The sequence below is a fragment of the Thamnophis sirtalis genome, unplaced genomic scaffold, assembly GCF_051295495.1.
Source record: "Thamnophis sirtalis isolate CommonGarterSnake01/CBP01778 unplaced genomic scaffold, rThaSir2_p1.2 scaffold_8, whole genome shotgun sequence".
In the NCBI taxonomy this organism is placed as follows: domain Eukaryota; kingdom Metazoa; phylum Chordata; class Lepidosauria; order Squamata; family Natricidae; genus Thamnophis; species Thamnophis sirtalis.
Window position 1 is genome coordinate 58,743,295 of NW_028261388.1, and position 20,851 is coordinate 58,764,145.

Genomic DNA, 20,851 nt, shown 5'->3' on the forward strand with positions numbered 1-20,851 from the left:
GGTATGATTCCCAATAAAAAAATCTCTGATTTAAAGTCTATATGTGTTTTTGTATCATTTTCTCCAACCACATGTGGATTTTAGTCCAGTACTTTTTAGCTTCTATGCAAGTTCATCACATATGGTAATATGAACCCTGTGTCTGATGACATTTCCAACACTTTTCCGACTTGTTCTTGGACATTCTTGCTATTCTCGTTAGGGGTAGGTGCCACTTGTAAAACATCTTATACAAATTTTCCTTGTATGCTGTTGACATTGTCATTTTATAATTTTGAGACCACAATTTCTGCCATTTCTCTAGTTCAATCCCATGTCCAAAATTTTCCCCCAAAACTATCAGATTCTTTAATTTGTTCTTCCTTTAACTTAACCTCTAGTAAGTGTCCATATAGTTTTTTAATTACTTTTCATCAGTACCTGTCAAAATTTTGTCTAATTCAGTCATTTTATCATAGAAACATTCTGTTTTACGATCTTTATCATATCTAGATTGTATTTGCATATATGAAAACCAATTCATTCCTATTCCTTCCTGTTTCAACTCTTGCATAGATTTTAGTTCACCCTCTGCATTCAATATTTCACCATATCTAACTGTTTGTTCCTTTTTGTATATTATTGAATATGAAAAAGCTTCAACAGCTGATAGCCAGACTGGGATTTTTAAATAATATTGCCTTTTGATCTTCTCCCAATTCAGTAACAAAGCCTCCCGTAAATAGTGTCTTCTAAAATAACCCTGTGTTTTAGTTCCCTTATACCAATGGTTCTCAACCTGTGGGTCAGGACCCCTTTGGGTTAAGACCATCGGAAAACACATTTTTTTTAAAAAAAAAGGAAAATATAGAATAATTTTATGGTTGGGGTTCACCACAACATGAGGAACTGTATTAAAGGGTCGTGGCATTAGGAAGGTTGAGATCTACTGCCTTATACCATAGAAAAGCATGCCATCCCAACAGTAAGTCATTTCCTTCTACAGTCAATAATCTAGAATTCCTTAATGTTATCCACTCCTTAACCCACATCAAACTTGTTGCCTGGTAATATAATTCCCAGTTAGGTAAGCCCAGTTCTCCTCTTAGTCTAGCATCTTGTAACAATTTTAATTTTATTCTTGCTTTCCCCCCCTGCCAAATAAACTTCAGCACTATTTTACTTAATCCCCCAAAATAGTCTTTTCCTAATCTAATTGGAATTGTCTGGAACAGATATAAAATTCTGGGTAAGATGTTCATTTTGATTGTAGATATTCTCACTATCATTGATAGTTTTCCCATTTCATCAAATCAGTCACAATCTGTTGCTTAAGTTTATGATAGTTATTCTCTTTAAGTGTGCCTCATCTTGCAGTTAAGTATATCCCCAAATATTTGACCTTGTTTATGATTTGAATCTCCAACTTTTCTGCCAATTCTTCCATTTGTCTTGATGGTATATTCTTTGTCAAAATCTTCATTTTAACTTTATTTATTTTCAAACCTGCTACTTTTCCATATTCCTCTATTCTCTCTGTCAATTTGGGTGCCGTTTCTAATGTGTCCTCAAGAATAAAAACCAAGTCATCTGCAAATGCTTGTAGTTTATATTCTTCTTTCTTAATTTTCATTCCTTTTTTTTCTTTTTCTTCTCTGATCTTCCTATTTAAGTCTTCTAATGTTAAAACAAAAAGTAAAGGTAATGTAAAAGTAAAGTAAGTACTCAAAGAAGGGCTCAAAGAAGAGATATCCGTGGCGCATAAGGAGCTGTCGGATAAACTTGAGACCCTGGTTTCCAAAATCAGAGACGATATGTTGGGGATTGTAAGTTTATTGACAGAACATGTTTCTGGAATTGAAGACAGACTAGATGATCTTAATGACGCCAATATTACTTTGGTATCGAAAACAGAGGTGGTGCAACAAAGAGTTGAAAATGCTGAAAAAGAAATTATTATGATACAGTACAGACAAATGGAACTGGCATTAAGAGTAAGGGGCTTGCGTGAAGACAAGCAGGAAAACTTGAAACAGATTCTTTCAGAAGCGTTTGATAGCCTGATGGGAAGACCAGGGGGTAACTTTGATTGGCAAATTGATAAAGCTTATCGCGCTAATTCTTGGCTGGCGAAGCAGAAGCAGCTTCCACGGGACATTGTGATATATTTTACTACAAGAGAGATTACAAATATGATATTACAAGAGTCCTATAAAACTAAGCTTCAAATTGGGAGTCAGGAATTGACTGTTTTGAAAGAGATACCACCTCAAATGCTAAGATCCAGGAAAGACTATGCTTTTTTAGTTGAAGAGCTTATAAATCGCCAGATACAGTTTAGATGGGATGCACCATTTGGCCTAGCACTCACATTCAAGAGGCAAAGATACCGTCTTAATTCAGTATGGAAAGCTCGAGATTTTTACCATAATATTTTGAAGGCTGGACATCCCGCACCATCTGGACCCAGAGAAAGAGCACAAGAAGGACAAGATAGACAGCAAACTACACAATTACCAGATAAGATGGATCATCTCTCTCTCTTAGAAGCACAAGGAGCCATGGAACAAAGACCAAACCGTATGACTACCAGACAAATGGAGCAACAATCCAAAATGCAACAATCCTAACAATCACCTGCCATCGGTCAAGAAGCTACAGTAACCAGTCTAGAAGCAGTGGGAGGAGCCAGGCCAAAGGTTAAACTTCAGGTTATCCAGGAGGCTCTAAAAAAAGCTTCAGGAACCAAAGATGACAACTAAGCTTCTAACATGGAACGTCAACGGATTGAACTCTCCACAGAAGAGAAAGAAGATATTCCATTATCTTAAACAGTTCAAGAAAGATATAATTTGCTTGCAAGAAACTCATATTAGATCAACTGATCACAAATATTTGATTAATACAAGACTTGGTCAACATTTTATAGCTTCTGCTACGGAAAAGAAAAATGGTATAGTTATATACTTAAGAAAAGACATGAAAGCTGAACTAATCGAAGCAGATCCCCACGGAAGATACATCGCATTAGATCTGGTATTGGAAGGGAAAAGAACATTGATATTGGGAATATATGCTCCTAATCAACAACAAGATGGATTTTATAGAAAACTTCATGCTAAATTAGTACAGTGGGCTTATAGGTCTTGCATACTACTGGGCGACTGGAACGGTGTTATGGATACTAAGAAAGATAAGGTTTCCCGCCCAAATACTCAAATGTGAGCAAAACTACCTAAGTCCTTTTTCGATATGATGGATGACTTCGAATTGAGAGATATTTGGCGAGAAAGAAATGCAGAAGAATATGACTTTACCTTCTTCTCTGATAGGCATCAATCCTTTTCTAGAATCGATTTTATATTAATTATTAATGATTTGCTTTCCAGGGTGAAGAAGACAAAGATCTCAGCTAGAGTTTTATCAGATCATAACCCAGTTTGGATGGAGTTGGGAGGGGTGGCACAAGCAAAAAGGTCTTGGAGATTGAATGAAAATTTATTCAGATATGAAAAGTATATTAATGATTGTAAAAAATTGCTAACAGAATACTTTGTTTTTAATATGAATAAGGGTACACCTATGGAAATTGTATGGGATGCAAGTAAAGCGTATATATAGAGGAGTTTTGATAAACATAAATAGATCACATAGACATAAACAAGGGGTAAAACGAACAGAACTGGAAGATGAAATCAGGAAGAAAGAGCTAGAGTTAACTTTAAATCCAGGAGACACAAAGATTAAAGAAGCAATTATTATATTAAAGGCCCAATTTAACATGTTGATCTCAGATCAGGTAGCTACTAGTTTGTTATACGCAAAACATAATACCTTTTGTAATGCAAATAAATCTGGCAGATGGTTAGCATATCAGATTAGGAAAAAACAAAACTCTCGAAACATAACTAAATTGGTCTATAGAGGGAAGGAAGTGTTCCAACAGGATGAGATTCAAAAGGCCTTCCGGGAATTTTTTACAGAGCTGTATAAGGGTGATAAAATTAACAGCCTAGATATAGAGAGATACCTAGACAAAGAGAAAATACCCATAGTTAAAGAAGAGCAGAGGCAAAAATTGAATCAACCAATAACTTTGGGGGAAATTCTACAGGTAATTAAGCAGTTAAAGGCAGGGAAGGCACCAGGCACAGATGGCTTGACAGTGGCTTACTATAAAAATCTACAGTTAGAAATTGTAGAACCTATTAAGGAATTATTTAATAAGATTCAAACGGAAGGTAAGGTGCCCCCATCTTGGAAGACAGCTTTTATATCCCTGATACCCAAAGAAGACCAAGATATTACTCAACCCAAAAACTATAGACCTATCTCATTACTTAATGTAGATTATAAAATCTTTACTAAAATACTAGCAAATAGGTTAATGTTGGTTATTCAACAATTGATACACAGTGATCAAACAGGCTTTATTCAAGGGAGACAAATGAAAAGTAACATAAGATTAATTATTAATGCACTAGAATACTTGGGAAAGAAGAATCAAATTCCTACCGTGTTCATATTTTTGGATGCTGAGAAAGCCTTTGATCGAGTTAATTGGCAATTCCTGTTGAAAACACTGCAAAAAATGCAAATAGAAGAAAGTTTTTTACAATCAATCAAAGCAATATATCAACAGCAAACAGCTCAAATTATAGTCAATGGAAGTTTAACAGACTCTTTTCAAATTGGAAAAGGGTTCCAAGACAGGGTTGTCCCTTGTCTCCACTATTGTTTATTTTAACTTTGGAAGTACTGCTGAACAAAATACGGGACCTGGAGGGTCTAAAGGGAATTAAGATTAGGCAGCAAGAATACAGAGTACGTGCTTTTGCGGATGACTTGGTTATAATATTGGATCAAGCACAGGAATCTAGTATGATCTTAATGAATACGATTAACCAATATGGTCAAGTTTCTGGCTTTAAAATAAATCTAGGAAAACAAAAATACTAGCTATAAATATGAATACTAAACAAAAGGAAGAACTAGGATGAATGATAGGATGTGAAACAGTTAAAAAGGTCAAATATCTGGGAGTTAATATTTCAACCTCAAATGGGAAATTATATAAGTATAATTATGAACCACTTTGGCATAGTATACAGACAGAGATGAAAAAATGGGACAAGTTGCAGTTATCTTTGTTGGGAAGAATAACAGCAGTGAAAATGAATATCTTACCCAATTTTTTATTTCTTTTCCAAATGTTACCTATACTTAAAAAAGATGCCAATCTGTTAGAATGGCAGAAGGGTATTAATAAATTTGTATGGGCAGGAAAGAAGCTGAGAGTAAAGTTAAAAATAATGCAAGATGTGCGTGAGAGGGGAGGTTTGAAATTACCCAACCTAAAATTATATTATGATGCAGTAGTATTATCTGTAATCAGTGATTGGATTGATTTAACTAATGATAGGATACTTAATATCGAGGGACATGATTTGGTATATGGCTGGCATGCTTACCTGTTATACAACAAAAAAGTGGACAAGAATTTTAAAAGTCATATTTTAAGGAATGCTTTATTGCGGGTTTGGAAAAAATATCAATACAAATTAAATGACAAGATACCCATGTGGGCAATTCCTAGACACGCAATAGCACAAAACATAGCACAAAAACATAGCACAAAAACATAGCACAAAAACAGGATATAATTACTTACAGACAGCTTCTTATCCTAGAAAGGGGTGTATTACAACTAAAACCCTTAGATGTATTAAAAGAGGAAAAGGTAATTCAAACATGGTTCCAGTATGGGCAGTTACAGGCCAGGTGGAAAACGGATCAAAAAAATTGGTTTCATGCAAGTCGAGGATAATCTATTTAAACAAATAAGAGATCAAAGTTTAATGCATATAAAGAGGATATACAATGTATTAGTACAGATGGATTCCGAAACAGAATTAGTTAAAGATTGTATGATAAAGTGGGCTCAAAATATTGAAGAACCAATAATGCTGGATACATGGGAAAGAATTTGGGTAAGAAATAATTTTTACAAGATGTTCTATAGATGGCATTTAGATCCTAAAAAGTTGGCTTCTATGTACTCGAATTTACAACCCAAATGTTGGAGATGTGGTTCTCTCGATGCTACATATTTCCATATATGGTGGACTTGCCAAAAGGTTAAGGCATTTTGGATAAAAATATGGTGGATTATGCAAAATATTCTTTTAAAAAGGATAAAGTTTACTCCTCAGTTATTTTTGTTAGGTATAATTACTGACTGTACAGCAGTAGAGATTAACATGATTTTACACTTAAAAACGGCAGCAAGACTGTTGGTGGCGCAATACTGGAAGAAGGAAGACTTGCCTACAATTCAAGAATGGACATTGAAAGTCACAAATTTAGCCGAGATGGCTAAAATATCTGCATATCTTAAAGACCACTCAAATGAGAGTTATAAACGAGACTGGGAAAAATGGATTGATTATATACAAAATAAATACGGGGCTAAGAAATTCCAGATAGCCTATCAGGAATGATTTAAATTGTTTAAAGTTAGTTTAGCAAGGAGGAGCTAAGTTCAATGTAAAGATGTTATTAATTTCTTATTCTTTGTTTTTTTCAATATATCTTAGACTGTGTTTGTTTAAAATCTATACCGTGTACGGGTTCTTGGAAGTCGGGGGGGGTAGGTTGGGGGGGTTTGGGGGAGGGTGGGGGGGAGGGATATATCAGGTTGGATGAGATGTGTTAGATTTCAATGTAATTTGACTCCACATGTATACTGCTTTTTTTTCTTTATTTTATATTCTCATTACTATTATTATTACTAGTTTTTCTTTAAAAATAGGATAGGCTAAGCATATTGACATGTAGTGGAAATACACCAAGGAGAGAAGGAGTGGGAAAGAAGAAAGATGGGGAGAGAAGGATAGGAGAGAGGGTAAGGGGGGAAGATGAGAAGGATAAGGAGGAGTGGATTGTAGAGAGAGGAGCAGCAGAAAGGGAGGGGAAGTAGAGTAGAAAGGATGATGGAGGGAAGATAAAAAGTTGGAGGGTGGTAGAAGAAAGAGGTGTATGGAGAGCAGAAGAGCTATAATGAGTTTCTATTTTGGGGGGGGCATTGTTGACAAGAGGAACTGATGTCATTATTATTTAATAATATATGATATGGGCTATGTATAGTATACATGTGAGTGTGTGAAATGAAAATGGAAATAAAAAAAATTATTAAAAAAATAAAAATAATGGGCAGCCTTGTCTCGTACCTTTCTTTATTTCAATAGCATCTGTCAGTTCTCCATTTATCATTATCTTTGCTGTTTGTTTGTGGTATATGGTTTGAATAGCTTGGGTAAATTTCTTACCAAAATTCATCTGTTCCAGTTGTAAAAACATAAATCGTCAATTCACATTATCAAATGCTTTCTGAGCATCTAAAAACATCAAAGCCAATTGTTTTTCGGGGTGAGCTTCATAATACTCCAAGGTGTCCAGAATTATTCTCATATTATCTTTAATTTGTCTTTTTGGTAAAAACCCATTTTGGTCAGGTTGGATAAAACTAAGTATTTTTTAAGTCTTTCTGATGGGTCTATAGTTCTTAATCAGCCTCCTCTTTTGGCAGAAGTGTAATATATGCTTCTGACCATGGTTTAGGTTATCCTGCTCTCTAACATCACCTCGTTCATAACTTCTAATAGCGGGAGGGATAAGGATTCCTGAAATGTCTTGTAGAATTCCGCTGGAAGCCCCTCTGGGCCTAGCGCCTTTCCGTTGTTTTGTTTTTAAGTGCTTCGGTTAGCTCCATCATAGTTATTCCACCTTCTAATATTATCTCAATTTCTTTCGGTATCTGGAGAAGGTTGGTTTCTTGTAAGTATTGTTTAACTCTCCCTCTTCTATATTCTCTTGTTCATACAGCTTACCGCAGTAATCTTGTATAGTTTTTTTCTTCTCTGCGTTTCCATGACAAATTTTCCCTTGGTCATCTTTCATTGCAATATTTTCTTTGATTCTCTCTCTTTTTTCAATTTATACGCCAACTATCTACCTTGTTTATTGGCATTTTCGAAGTAATTCTGTTTAGCACCTCTAATTTTTTGTGCTAATTCCTCCTTTTCCAGTAGGTCCATTTTGTGCTTATTTATGTCCATTTTTATTTTAATGTTTTTTTTTTGTGGGGATTTCTGTAGCTCTTTTTCAAGGACCTTATAGTCATTCTCTAAACCTTTAAAACTTTGTCTTTTCTTTATATTTCTCTTTCTTGTGTAGTCTATTATCAAGCCTCTGGTGTAGGCCTTCATTGTATCCCAGAGATTCTGCATTGATGTATCTTCTTTTCTATTTTCTTTGAAGAAAAAAGCCAGTTCTTTTTCCATTTTCTGTACAGAATCCTTTTTTTTAATATAGTGTTGTTTAATGTCCATCTAGATCTTTCCCTTTGTCCTTTCCATTTATTTATAATTGGATTGTGATCTGCCCAGGTACTTGTTTCAATCTCAAGTTCCTGTACATTACAAGTCAATTCCGCTGTAGCCCATATCATGTTGATTCTGGAACATGATAAGTGTCTATTTGAATAAAAGGTATATTGTTTTTTTGTGGGATTTATTTCTCTCCAGACATCTTTTAGAGTTTTTTCATGTGTCATTTTAAAAAAGGATTTTGGGAGTGGTTTTCTATTTAGCTTTGTTGTTTTTTGTGTTTTATAGTCCATGTTCTGATCTACAATTCCATTAAAATCTCCCATCATACAAATGTCAGCATAGTCCAAGTCAATTATTTTCCTGTGTAGTTTTCTATAAAATTCATCTTTATTGTTAGGAGCATAAATAAATTAAAAGTATTTTCTTGGAGTTGTCCATAATTTCCACCATCAAGATTCTTCCATCGTCATCTGTATAAATTTGTTTTGCTGGAATTGTGTCTTTAATGTAAACGAACACTCCTCTTTTCTTACAGCTTGCCAATGCGGTAAATATTTTCCCAGGTTTTGGCTGCACCAATAAATATTCATACTGTTTTTGAATATGCACTTCTTGTAGACAGATTATATCCAATTTTAATTTTTCTAATTTGTGGAATATTCTTCTCTTAATTGCTGAGTTACGTCCTTTTATATTGATTGTATTGTAATCATTTTTTCTCTTCCATGTTTATATTTTATAAGTAGGATTTATAGCTCTAGTTGATCTCGGTTCTCGTGGTTCTCTAATATCAACACCGCCTACAACACCTTCTTCTGTTTCAATCCCGCCTACAACACCTTCAACTTTCTCATTCTCGGCTGTGGATGCCTCTTGGAGTTCTACCAATAATTTTTCTTTTCCAGCCTTCTCAGCCTTCCCTCTCAGATGTTCTATGAAGAATGCTTCTACTTTTTCAGTTATGTCTATTCTGTATCTTTGTCCTTGCCACACAAATATTAGACCTTCTGGTATAAGCCATTTATAATTGACACCTTTTTAAAGTAAAATCTTAGTCAGGAATTGATATTCTCTTCTCGTCTCTCTCACTCTTATTGGAATTTGTTTCAAAACTACAATCACCTTGCCTTTATATTCTAGTTTCCTATCTCTTGTTTTCTGTAGAATTTGTGACTTGATTATTTTCTTAGTAAATCTTCCCTCAGGAGAGCACTTCTTGCTGCATAACTTGTGTAAACTCAAAACGCCTCGTCTATACCATCCATCATCTTCTCGTGGGTTTCTGATATTATTTGTGCCAGGTTCTCTCCTTTTTCTTCTTCTATATTTTGAAATCTTAAGAAAAATTCTGACCAATCCATCTCCCGTCCGAATATTCTGCTGTTATCTTTTTCCACCATACTCAATCTAGTGCCAATGTCCTCAATTTTCTTCTCTCTTTGTTCATCCTTTTCTTCAATTTTTTTGTAGTATGTCTTCATATTTCATCAACCATTGTTGAATATTTTCAATTTTTTCTTCTGTTTTACCTGTCTTTTCTATATTTTCTGTTCATTGTTCTATGTCTCAATTCTCTTTTCCATGTTCTCTTCTCTTTTTTCAATGGTTCCTGTTCTCTTTTCAATGCTCTCTGCTCTTGCTTGTAATTTTTGTATTCCTTGAATAATCACCTCTAATGTTACTCCCTTGTCTTTTTCCTGTTGAAGCATTGTCTGTATTGATCTTTGTCCTCCTGCAGGTGAAGAGGAGGGGGTTGTTGTTGCGGAGCCAACAGTTGTTATTTTTTTTACTCATCTTTTTTGTGCTTTAATTCGCCTAGGGTGGGGTGGGATTATAATCCCAAGTGACCATGGGGAGGTCAAAAAATAAAATAATAAAATAATAAACAGGAGTTAAGGGGCAACAGAAAAAGCCAAAAGAAGAAAAAGGAAAAATATACAATAATATAAAAAAACAAAAAGGTAAAAATCTTTAATCTCTTGTATGCCCTTGTCCAGTTGATTCTAATTCAAAAAAGAAGAGGAAGAAAAAAAGGGGAGCAAAAAAGGAAAAAAGAAACAGTCCCCAAATAAAAATATAGAAATATGAAGATGCTAAAATTAAGAAAAGAAGAAAGAAAAGGGAAAAAGAAAAAGTGTTTAAATTTTCCCTTAGTCCAATTCACTTAAAACAATCTAACAAAGAAAAAAGATTCAAAAAAGAAAAAGTAAACAGAAAGGAGTCATAACTTCCAAAAGAGTGAGGTAAACACTGCCACCAAAAAAGAAGAAAAAGAGTACAAAGCTTTTATAGAGTGAAAGCCTTTTCAAGGTCATTCTGAGCTTTCCCTTAAAAAAATTTTTTATTTATTCTTTCAAGGTAAATTTCCAGACACTGAAAGTTTCCCAAGGAACACCTGTATAAACAACTGTGTTGCTCTCACTATCAAACCTTGATTAAGTAATCTTGAAGGGAACAGCTTCTCTCCAAACATTCATACAAAAATAAAAACATTGTTTTGAATCCACTTGGTAGCAGTGATACTTGTTTCCCACTTTATTACACCCTGCCTTTTACTTTCTTTAAAAAAAAATAGAAAAAGGAAAGCCAGGAAAGGGGAAATACAATAGTTCATTAAGCAAAAGTAAAAAAATAAAGGAAATTCTTAGACAGTTAAAACTTTATTGTACCAATGATTCCAAAGAGTCCAATAAAGAAAGTTTAAAAAGCGCAAAGAGCCAGTCCAATTTAAAAAGTGAATTACAATATAAATCCAATCAGGCTTCCAGCAGTAAAAAGGGAAAAAAGAAAACCTTCAATTGACCATGCCTTAAATCCGCCGCTTACTCTCTCATCAGTCTTTATTTTGAATTAAATCTCCAGATTTAGGGTGTTCTCTCTCCAATAAAAAAAATTTAAAACTTTCAAAATGACATGCTTCTCTCCTGCCCTTGCGTTACTGTCAGCAGTTCCAGCAGCCTAATAGATGACTCTTAGTCACTGGCAAGAGGGGCTTTTTCCCGGATCACCAGAGACTTTGCATGTGTCTCTGGGATCGACAGGGTATACCTACCTATCACCGACTCTACAGGACGATTTAGGTCCAGTTGGACCGTCAAGGCGACTGGAATTTGGCAGCAATCCCGGAGCTCCAGGAAAGTCCGTCGTTTCACTGCGATGTCAAGCTCCTCTCCCTGCAAATTATTCATAGCTGCTTTACTAGTCTTTGCCAAATACCAACCACATAGAATCACTTTAATTAAGGAACATCATAGGATTCTGAAAATGCTATTCCTGATGAATTGCAACGGTTATCTTTTTATTGCTTTTTTTGAAACAAATCGTTTTGAATAAGAACTTGGTAGTTTAAATCCTTTTGGTTTAACAGATTAAAATGTAACTACTGTAGACTATCAAAAGATTTCAGTAGTCAATGGCATCATTTACAGATAAGTAAATTGCAGTAGTTGGCTATCACAAAATTCTGAGAAAAGCCTAATTAATTGAACATAGGTTTTTTTTTTTTAAAAAAAAAGCATGAATGAACAAATGAATTAGTTTTGGATTATCATATTTGGCAATTACAACCTTATTCATGGAAGGAATAACAGTACTAGTAGTTACACATCTTTCAGTTGTGGATTAATGCCTGTTATATTACTCCCTTGATTATGGCATTATCTTATTTTGCATTAATCTCTTTGAAACAGGAATCCTGGATATATATATTGTGTGTGTTAATTTGTATGACATTTAATTTAGAATTTGCAGAATGGATATCAAAGAAGAACACCAACAGAAACGTCAGGATTTTAATAAAGTTTTAAAAAGCTTACTTAATAAATTATCCCTAAATACTTACAATATCAGCAGGATACGACCCAGTCAGCTGGGTGAGTCCTAAAGGCAGGGAAAGTTCATGTTCTGAAACATAACTCATGAGGGAGCTGGGGAAAAAGGTGTAAATCATCTAAATGTTTTCCCCACTCTCCCCACCCTTTGGAATCTTCAGCTTGGTTCTGGAGAATTAGCAAGGGGAAACAATGTTTGTATTATACTCATTGGAAAAGAAGAGATTACAAAAGAATACCGGTAAGCAAGGAAACAATGGGGAATACACATTGAAAGGAATGCCTTGGCATGGTGCTCCTGGCTTCTTAGGATACAAAAGGAAGCTTTTGGAATAAAATTGATTAGAATTCGTGCCAATTTCAGATAGCAGTTCAAGCCACAAAGATGCTAATTAATTAATCAGGACAAAGAAAAGCAGTTTCCGAAGAGATAGCTTGTTCAAGCAATCTTCCTCCCACCCCCCTACAAAGAAGGAAATTCTGTTAACTAATTCACATGGCCATTAAGCAGATCATGCGGTTAAGCACATCTACATTCCCCATTGACTTTGCTTGTCAGAAATACTCAGAAGTTCACAAATTGTGATCCCCTGGCATATAGGATGCTACAACCATCATAAATGTGAGCCAGTTGCCAAGTGCCTAAGTCACTATAATGTGACCATGAGAATAGTGCAATAGTTGTAACTTTAGGATTACTTTGTTCAGTGCTGTCATAACTTCAAATTGATGTTAAACAAATGTTCATAAGTTGAGGACTACCTGTATCTTCTCCCAAATATCCAGAACTGATACAAGGTTGGATTTGTACAGAGCAGTTGGATTATTGAAAATGCACCGGTGCTATGGCTGATGTTGATTGTGGTGGAAGTAAAATAAGATATTTCCAAGTATTTGAAAACTACAAAGGAGAGAAGTCACTGTATTGCTACCGAACTCTGGTTACTTAAAAATTGATTTTGATTGAATATTCAAATCTGTGATATTCCAGCAATTCATGTATCTGTATAAACGTGTACAGGTAGCCCCCACTTGTATAACCAAAATTGGGACCAGAATTTTGTTGCTAAGAAAGATAGTTAACTGCAAGCTTTTTTTGCCACTTTTGTTAAGTAAACCTAGCTTCCTGTATTGACTTTGATTGTCAGAAGCTTATTGGGAAGGTCACATGACCCAGGTTGCCGCAATCATCAAAAAATACATCCAAGTTGCCAAGCACCCAAATTTTTATCATGACCTTGGAGATGCTAGGACAGTCATGAGAGTGAGGACCACCATAACTAATTTTTTTTAGTGCCATTATAACTGAATGGTTGCTAAACAAATGATTGTAATTCAGGAACTACCTTACACTGTAAAACAACAACCATTTAGATGTAGAAATATATGTTGCATAGATAGCTAAAATAACTGATGCGCTAGAAAAGAACAAAACCAGAAAATATCTTATTCTGCTAGGGGTTGAAAAAAAATAGAAAAAAATAGAACTCACTGAAGAATACTAATGGCTCTTTTTCTTAGAAAGGCCATATTTTTTGCTTCATAGGACACTCCAGACCATAAAACGCACCCAGGTTTGGGGAGGTAAACAAAAAATCTGCCTCCCAGCACGTTGCTCGTCAGGGCTCCACTCCAATCAGCAGGCTGGCCAACCAGAAACTGCTCTATTGCTGCCTCCTCTGTGTCTGCTGCCTCTGCTGGGGAACACTGGAGCCTTCACCAGCATTCCCCAGCTATTGCTGCCACTGGCCTATCAACAGTTGGATCAGCCTCCCGGAATACTGCCGATCAGCTGTTACAGGTGGTGGGGATCACTGTTCGCCGCGCAGTATCACTAATTGGTGGTATTCCAGGAGGCTGATCCAACCGCCGATAGGTGGCGATAGGAGGTGGCAGCAACAGGCCATTCACCACTGCTGCCTGTCGTTGCCACTACACCAACTCCTCTCTCCCCATTGCTGCGGCCTGGTCTGTGATGCAATATTCGCTCCATAAGATGCAATCATTTCCACCTGCTTCTGGGGGACAAAAAAAGTAATGGAACAAAAAATACAGTATCTTCTTAATTTCTTATACATGTGCTAGTTAATATTTATATTATGTCATTGTGTATTATATATTGAGTTGCCATAAAATAACTATATTGTTATATAATATTCAATTGTCAAAACTTTTGTAAGCATTTAAAACTAATGTTACAGCAAATATTTAATTATAAGAATTTAATTAGGAATATACCATCCTTGTTACTTTTGTTATGATGTGTAATGATACAGAAATTACTGTCTTCAAACAGATCTGAAGAGGGAAGCAAGTATCTGTCACATGCTGAAACATCCTCACATTGTTGAACTTCTGGAGACCTATAGTTCTGATGGAATGCTATATATGGTTTTTGAATTGTAAGTTTTAAATTCTTCATATTTTTTGAGATTTTCAGTTATTCTAGAATGCCACGTATAGTTTTCACATTGCAATTTGTATGTGTCTATATGTGTGCATAAATACATGTGTATTATGGGTAATCATAATTTGCATATTCTGTTCAAATTGTAACTACCATAGTTATATCTTACCAGAGGAGAATAATGTGATCAGTTAATGAAGTGAATAATGTCCTATAAATTAGTGATTAATACTATACTAAGGGAAAAATACACTTTCATATTATGTTTGCTTTTATATTCAACTCTACTCTATCTACTCTACTCTTCCAATTCACAGCTTACATTTTAAAAGTAAAATAAAGAGGAGGTGAAAATGAACATTCAGAAAAAAACTAACCCACAGAGCAGAAAAACAATAGAGGCTAATAATCATCCGAAGCCTAGGTTAAGAATCAAAGTTAGTTTCTCCAGTGCACTGCTTAGAGTATCCACATAATGGGTTAATTACGATCTGCTTGCCCAGAGACTGAATTTAAGAAAACTTGGCCACGTCTCCTCCACTCAGCAGCTCAGTTTTTCAATTCAGTCTGCCTACAGAGACGCAATCAAGTTTTCTCCAGTTCAATTTTAGCATTCTTTGGGTTCAACTTTTGGGTTGTCTTTGCAGCGCAGCAGATCAAATTTCAGTTGAATTAGAAAGTTGGTTTTATTGTGGGCTGCAATCATGGGTGCGCTGGTTTTCCCCAGTCTGCCGGAAAGAACCACCACCAGGAGCACCTTCTGTGCGGCCGAGAACTGCAGCCGGGGTGTTATTGCCTGATCGCTCGGGCTAGCCTATTCACCGCTACCTAATTGGCTCGGGAGCTGTGAATTCAGTTTGCCGTTCTCAAGTTCCACTGTTCTGTGAAGAGTTTGGTCTGGTTTCAGTGCAGTTTGAAGCTTGGTCCACCATCTTCCTGTCACCTTCCTTTTGCCTGCATGGGCGTCAGTAGCGCCGAGAGTGGCCGCAGCGGTTCAGCCTATTGGCCGCAATTTGAATTTCCCGGCTGTTTTCCTTGGCACCAAATGAGCCATTATGCAGCTCCTGCCATTTTGTGGCCGCGAACCTCATTGTGAGCGAAGAGGTCAGCAGCGTGCTTGCAATCTCGCTGAGTCACCTCCAAATGGGGTTGTTTTCTTGCGCCTCGAGAATTGAATCTTCATGATCTTCTAATGCTCCCTTATTGGCCTCGCGCAGTTATCCCACTGAATGGCACTTCTGCTTGGGCGGCTAAGATCACAGGAGTGTTGGTTGCAGGTTTGCCTTGGTCCATCACTGGGAGCTCTAAGCTTAATATGGCACAACGTGGAACTGTCCCAGCCACTGGGGAGGAGGTTCCCCCAGGTGCTTGCCTTTAGCAGCGCCATCCTGGAGCAGGGTAGGCACGGCCAGCAGATCCAAATCCAAATCAGCTGCAGGCAAAGGGCCTTGGAGAAACAATCCTCCAAGGCTTCAAAAGAAGCAGGAGCCGCCAGATCCCCCCGCCTTTGCAATTGGAGGGATTGCCTCCCTTTCGATCCAGGGATCCCCTCCATGCCTGGGAACCACCATGGACTGGTCCCCTGACAATATTCAGGTACAGGGGCTGTCCACTGAGGATGTGGATCTGGGCACTGACTCAAGGTGCATCGGGCTTGAGCTTTCCTCAGGTTTCTCAAGTCAGGCATTCTACCCCCGAGGCCAGGTACTCCCCACAGTAGTGGAGCTCTGCAGGGAGGATGGACAGCTTCTGGGCCTCCCTAGGGAAAGCAGGGACTTCATTTCTGTGGCCATTTTGCAGGGGGTTGACTCCAAGCTTCTTCGGAGGGCAAGGGCCACAGCCAACATGGGCAGCAAGGGAACTCGGTGGAACCCTCACTGGGGCTTGACTCCACTGACTGCCTGTTTCTGAACTGGTTCTGGAACAGGAAGTCATTCCTTCCCCTAAGCTGTTCTTGGACCTGGTGGCGGGGTGGCATATTGGTTCTCACAGACAATGTGGCCACCAAGGCCCATATCAACCGGCAGGGGGGCACACATTCCAGGACGCTCATGTTAGAAGCACAAAAGCTCTGCCTGTGGGCAGAATCTCATGTTACATCTCCAGAACAGCGAACGTTGAGGCAGATTGGCTGAGTCAGACAACTAGATCATGCAGAGTGGCAACTCCACCCAGACTTATTCCATGATCTGACGTGCAGGTTTGGTTTCTTGTTCTGACCCCCCTCGTCCCACACCAACAAAGACTCCGAGCCAAAGATAAGTTACGGCATTTAATTAACAGACAGACAGGTCCTTGGCAGCAAACCGGCACAGATAAGCCTTGGCAGCAATCCAGTCTACCAAGCTCACAATAATGTTCTCCGACATTAGTTCCTGCTTTGACTTCTGCAAGAGGGGTGTGTGCACAAGCAGTCTTTTTATAGTCTGGAGAGGAGCCTAATGACCACCAGCTGAGAATTACTTCCTGTACTTGTGCAACTGTTCCTGATGCCGATTAGCTCTTCGGTGCCGGGCATCCAGGAACAACTCACTACTGGCATCCAGATCACTCTCCCTTGTCTCCTCCCCACTGGTCCAAGGCTCAGGCGCTTCCTGGTGGTCAACCAGCCTCTCTGTGCCCTGCTCGGAGTCGGAACCCTGTCCAGGGTCCTCCATATCCTCCAGAGGGCCCCTCTCTGTCGAAATCTGGTGGCTGCTCCAACGGCTCCTGCTGGGCCACAACAGTTTCCCAACATCAGATCTGTTTGTGCATCCAGCCAACCCGCACCTGCCTTTTCTACCACTCCTGCTCATTCCGAGGGTGATTCGCAAGTTCCTGCTGGAGAGGGCAGAGGTGTTGCTAGTCCCCCACCCCCACCTCACTTGCCATGCTGCTCCTGGTTCACCGACCTGGTCAGCCTCTTCATCGCCACACCCTGGAGGATACTGGATAACAGAGTAGCCCTTAGCCAGGGGGTCCTCCTCCACTCAGACCCTCAGTGGCTTCAATTGGCCATCTGGCGCTTGAAGGGGACATACTGACGCACGACAACTTCTCCAGATGTGTCATTCATACCAGCCAGGCGACCATCCAACACGTGGGTGTACAACGCAACGTGGTCAGCCATCTGTATGTGGTGCTGACCCCATGGTATCCCAGGACTGCTTCTATTCCCAGGATAGCCTGGATAGGAGTCTGGCACCCAACACTCTACGGAGGCACTTTCTAAGGTACTGGAAGGTGGAGCTGGACACCCTCTGACATATCCCAGAGTTCGTCCTTTCTCAGGGGACCTGCGAAACTCAGAGCACCGGCGGGGCATCGTTATCCATCCTGGGAGTTACCCATTGTTCTTTAGGCTCTCACATTGGCTCCATTCAAACCCATTTGTAACATCAGCCTTCGTCTGTTGACTTTTAAAGTGGTCTTTCTTGTGGCCATTACGTTGGCCAGAAGGATCTTGGAGCTAGCAGCCATTTCGGTTTGCAGTGACTTCTGTATTTTCTACCCAGTCAGAGTGATCCTCTGGCTTGATCCTACATTCCTGACAAACGTCAACTCATGGTTTCACAGAGCCCAGGAGCTGGTGTTTCCGGATTTCTTTCCTCATCTTATGCACTCACTAGGAAGTGGCATCACCTCGATGTTTGACGCTACATCAAGTTTACGGTATCCTTCCGGAGGGCTGAAGCCCTCTTCATTGCCTTTCATCCTGGCTCCATGGGTCAGAAGGTGTCATTGACCCCCATTGGTTGGTGGTTGAAGGCCTGTATTGCTAGAGCGTACGAGATTCTGGCTCGACATTTGCCCCAACACATTCTACAGTGCAGCCACAACTACAACCTGGGCAACTCAAGTTTCGGTTGAAGAAATCTGCAGGGCGGCGACTTGGTCATCTCCATCTCCCTATGTCAGGCATTATAAATTGGACGTGTATGCATCAGCCGAAACTGCCTTTGGACATTGGATATTGCAGGTAGTTCACTCTGGCACCTTGGACCGGTCTATGTCCCATCCTTGAGTCAGTATGCTTGGGCATATCCCATTCCTTTGGATTCTCTAAGCAGTGCACTGGAGAAGGACTGTTGGCTTACCTGAACAGTTGTTCTCAGTGCACTGTGGGAGAATCCAACCCCGCCCAAACATGACTCGTTCCAGTGTTGCTGACAGCAGGGATCGGTTTCGACATTGGGGAAGACACCTTATGTGCTTTCATCTCTCAAACCAGCAATGCCTTCCATTGAAAAACTGAGCTGCCAAGTGAAGGAGGAGGCGTGGCCAAGTTTTCTTCAATTCAGTCCCTGGGAAAGCAAACCAAAATTAACAAGATTTCAAGGAGAAGACAAGATTCAGCAGTCCATTTGCATTTAAAAAACACAGATAAATCTTCAGGTGGTTTCAACAACTTGCTAAAAGAATGCAAATGACCAATTGTCTGCAAGGAGTATAAATCCTTCCATTCTCCACTATCCAGTCAGAGTTGAACAAGCTTCTTGAATGACAAGTGAAATGTCTTCAGAGAGAAGCAAGAAAGTCCAGCTGTCTCTTGAAAAAAGCACCTTTGGGACAACTATGACCTGGATGAATGAGAATCTCCATAGACATAAAATATTAAAATTAACAAGAATTAGATTTTTTAAAAATTAAAAAACGAGCATGAATGGTACAGTGATGGGATCTTCCCTCTTGATCCATATCCACCTCCAGCATAAAGCATCCCTAATCAAGGCCCCAAACCAAATGGGAAAATCAGCATAAGGTGAAAAAAGGTTGTGGGGGGAGTAGACCTTACCTCCAGAAGCTAGATGTTCCAAAGGGCAGGGCCCATATAGAAAAGGCTCTACTCCTAGATCCCGCCAACTGAAATCCCTTAACTAACAGGATCCATAGCATATTCCTTCTGCCACATCAAGTGGCGATACTAATCCCACTAGGACTTCTTACTTCAATATATTACTTACACTGATTTTAAATTGATGTAAATGTATTCATTTTTTTAAAAAAAAAGTTTTCATCTTGGTTAGTAATATTTTGCTGGGTTGAACATTTTGTTTCCACCAAGCTTTTTAAAATTTATCTTTAGTATAATTTTCATTCTAGAAATAACCAAAAAAAACCCAACTAATTATTTGGGAAGAATTTGTTATACATAGTTTTCATTATTAGGAGAACTAGTCAAATACTAAGATTATCAGAGAGTTTGTCACTGTTAACTCCCAAGTATTTGACCTTTTCAATTTTGAAACTCATAGAAAAAAATAAGTTACAACACCACCTAGTGTCCAAACTAATGTGCATACTAGCTGAGTAAATGGATTATTGAGATTCCGCAAAGCATTACCATGTTTCCTTGAAAATAAGACAGGGTCTTATTTTCTTTTGACCCCTGAAATAAGCACTTGGCCTTATTTTCGGGGAGGTCTTATTATTTTTGAGGTGCAGGAGGTGGCGAGTGTGGTCACCTCATGGCTGCTGCTGTGTCGCAATATTTTCAGGGAAGGCTTATTTTCGGGGGAGGGCTTATTTTAGCACATACGCTCAAAAGCCCAATTGTGCTTATTATCCATGGACGTCTTATTTTTGGGGAAACAGAGTAGTAATCAGAATATAAGCCCTGTTTAAGTTTTAAGTTGAGAAAATTAAAATATATGCCTTCATATCCAATATGTAATTTGAAAAAGAAAATCCAAGGAACTAGCCCATAAGATATGGCATCTTATCAGTCTGTTTAAAATATTTAGAAAATATTGTCATCTAAATATATGTTAGTTTTGAGTAGCATTGATTTTAAAATATCTTTCTCCAAAATACATGGGAATTTTAACTAGTAATATGCCACAAACAGAAATATTTGTTTGTTTATTAAATGTATATCCTGATTTTCATTCTAAAATCCAAGGTAGCATACATAGCATTTTCCCCCAACAGCTGTATAAAGTAGGTTGGCTTCAGAGAGTGTGACTGACCCAGCACCATCCAAATACTTCTGTGCATAAGAATGAACTATTTTTCCTATTAGGACCACATTTTAATCACTATCAAAAAGTAACTATTTCTAATAATATTTATTATAAGATATTTAAATGAACTTTTAAAAATGTAAAGAAACTTAGAACTAGTACATCTGTATTAGACTTGCTCCATTAAAATCACTAATGTACTATGCAATAGACAACACTAGCAATATTGCCTTGATATTTCAAATATATATTTTGATAAGGTAGTTCCAAAGTAAGAATAACTACTGGAAGAGTAAATGCATA

At 38.1% G+C, this 20,851-nt stretch overlaps 1 protein-coding gene across 21 annotated transcripts in view; it reads left to right on the forward strand.

The window, feature by feature from the left end:
* The window catches only part of CASK (calcium/calmodulin dependent serine protein kinase), a 333,687-nt gene that overhangs the window by 124,332 nt on the left and 188,504 nt on the right, over positions 1-20,851 (forward strand). For all 21 annotated transcript variants that reach the window (XM_087721747.1, XM_087721750.1, XM_087721748.1 and 18 more), the window contains exon 3: positions 14,496-14,601. In XM_087721747.1, coding sequence (XP_087577873.1) covers positions 14,496-14,601 — 106 coding nt within the window. The remainder of the gene's footprint in view (positions 1-14,495; positions 14,602-20,851) is intronic.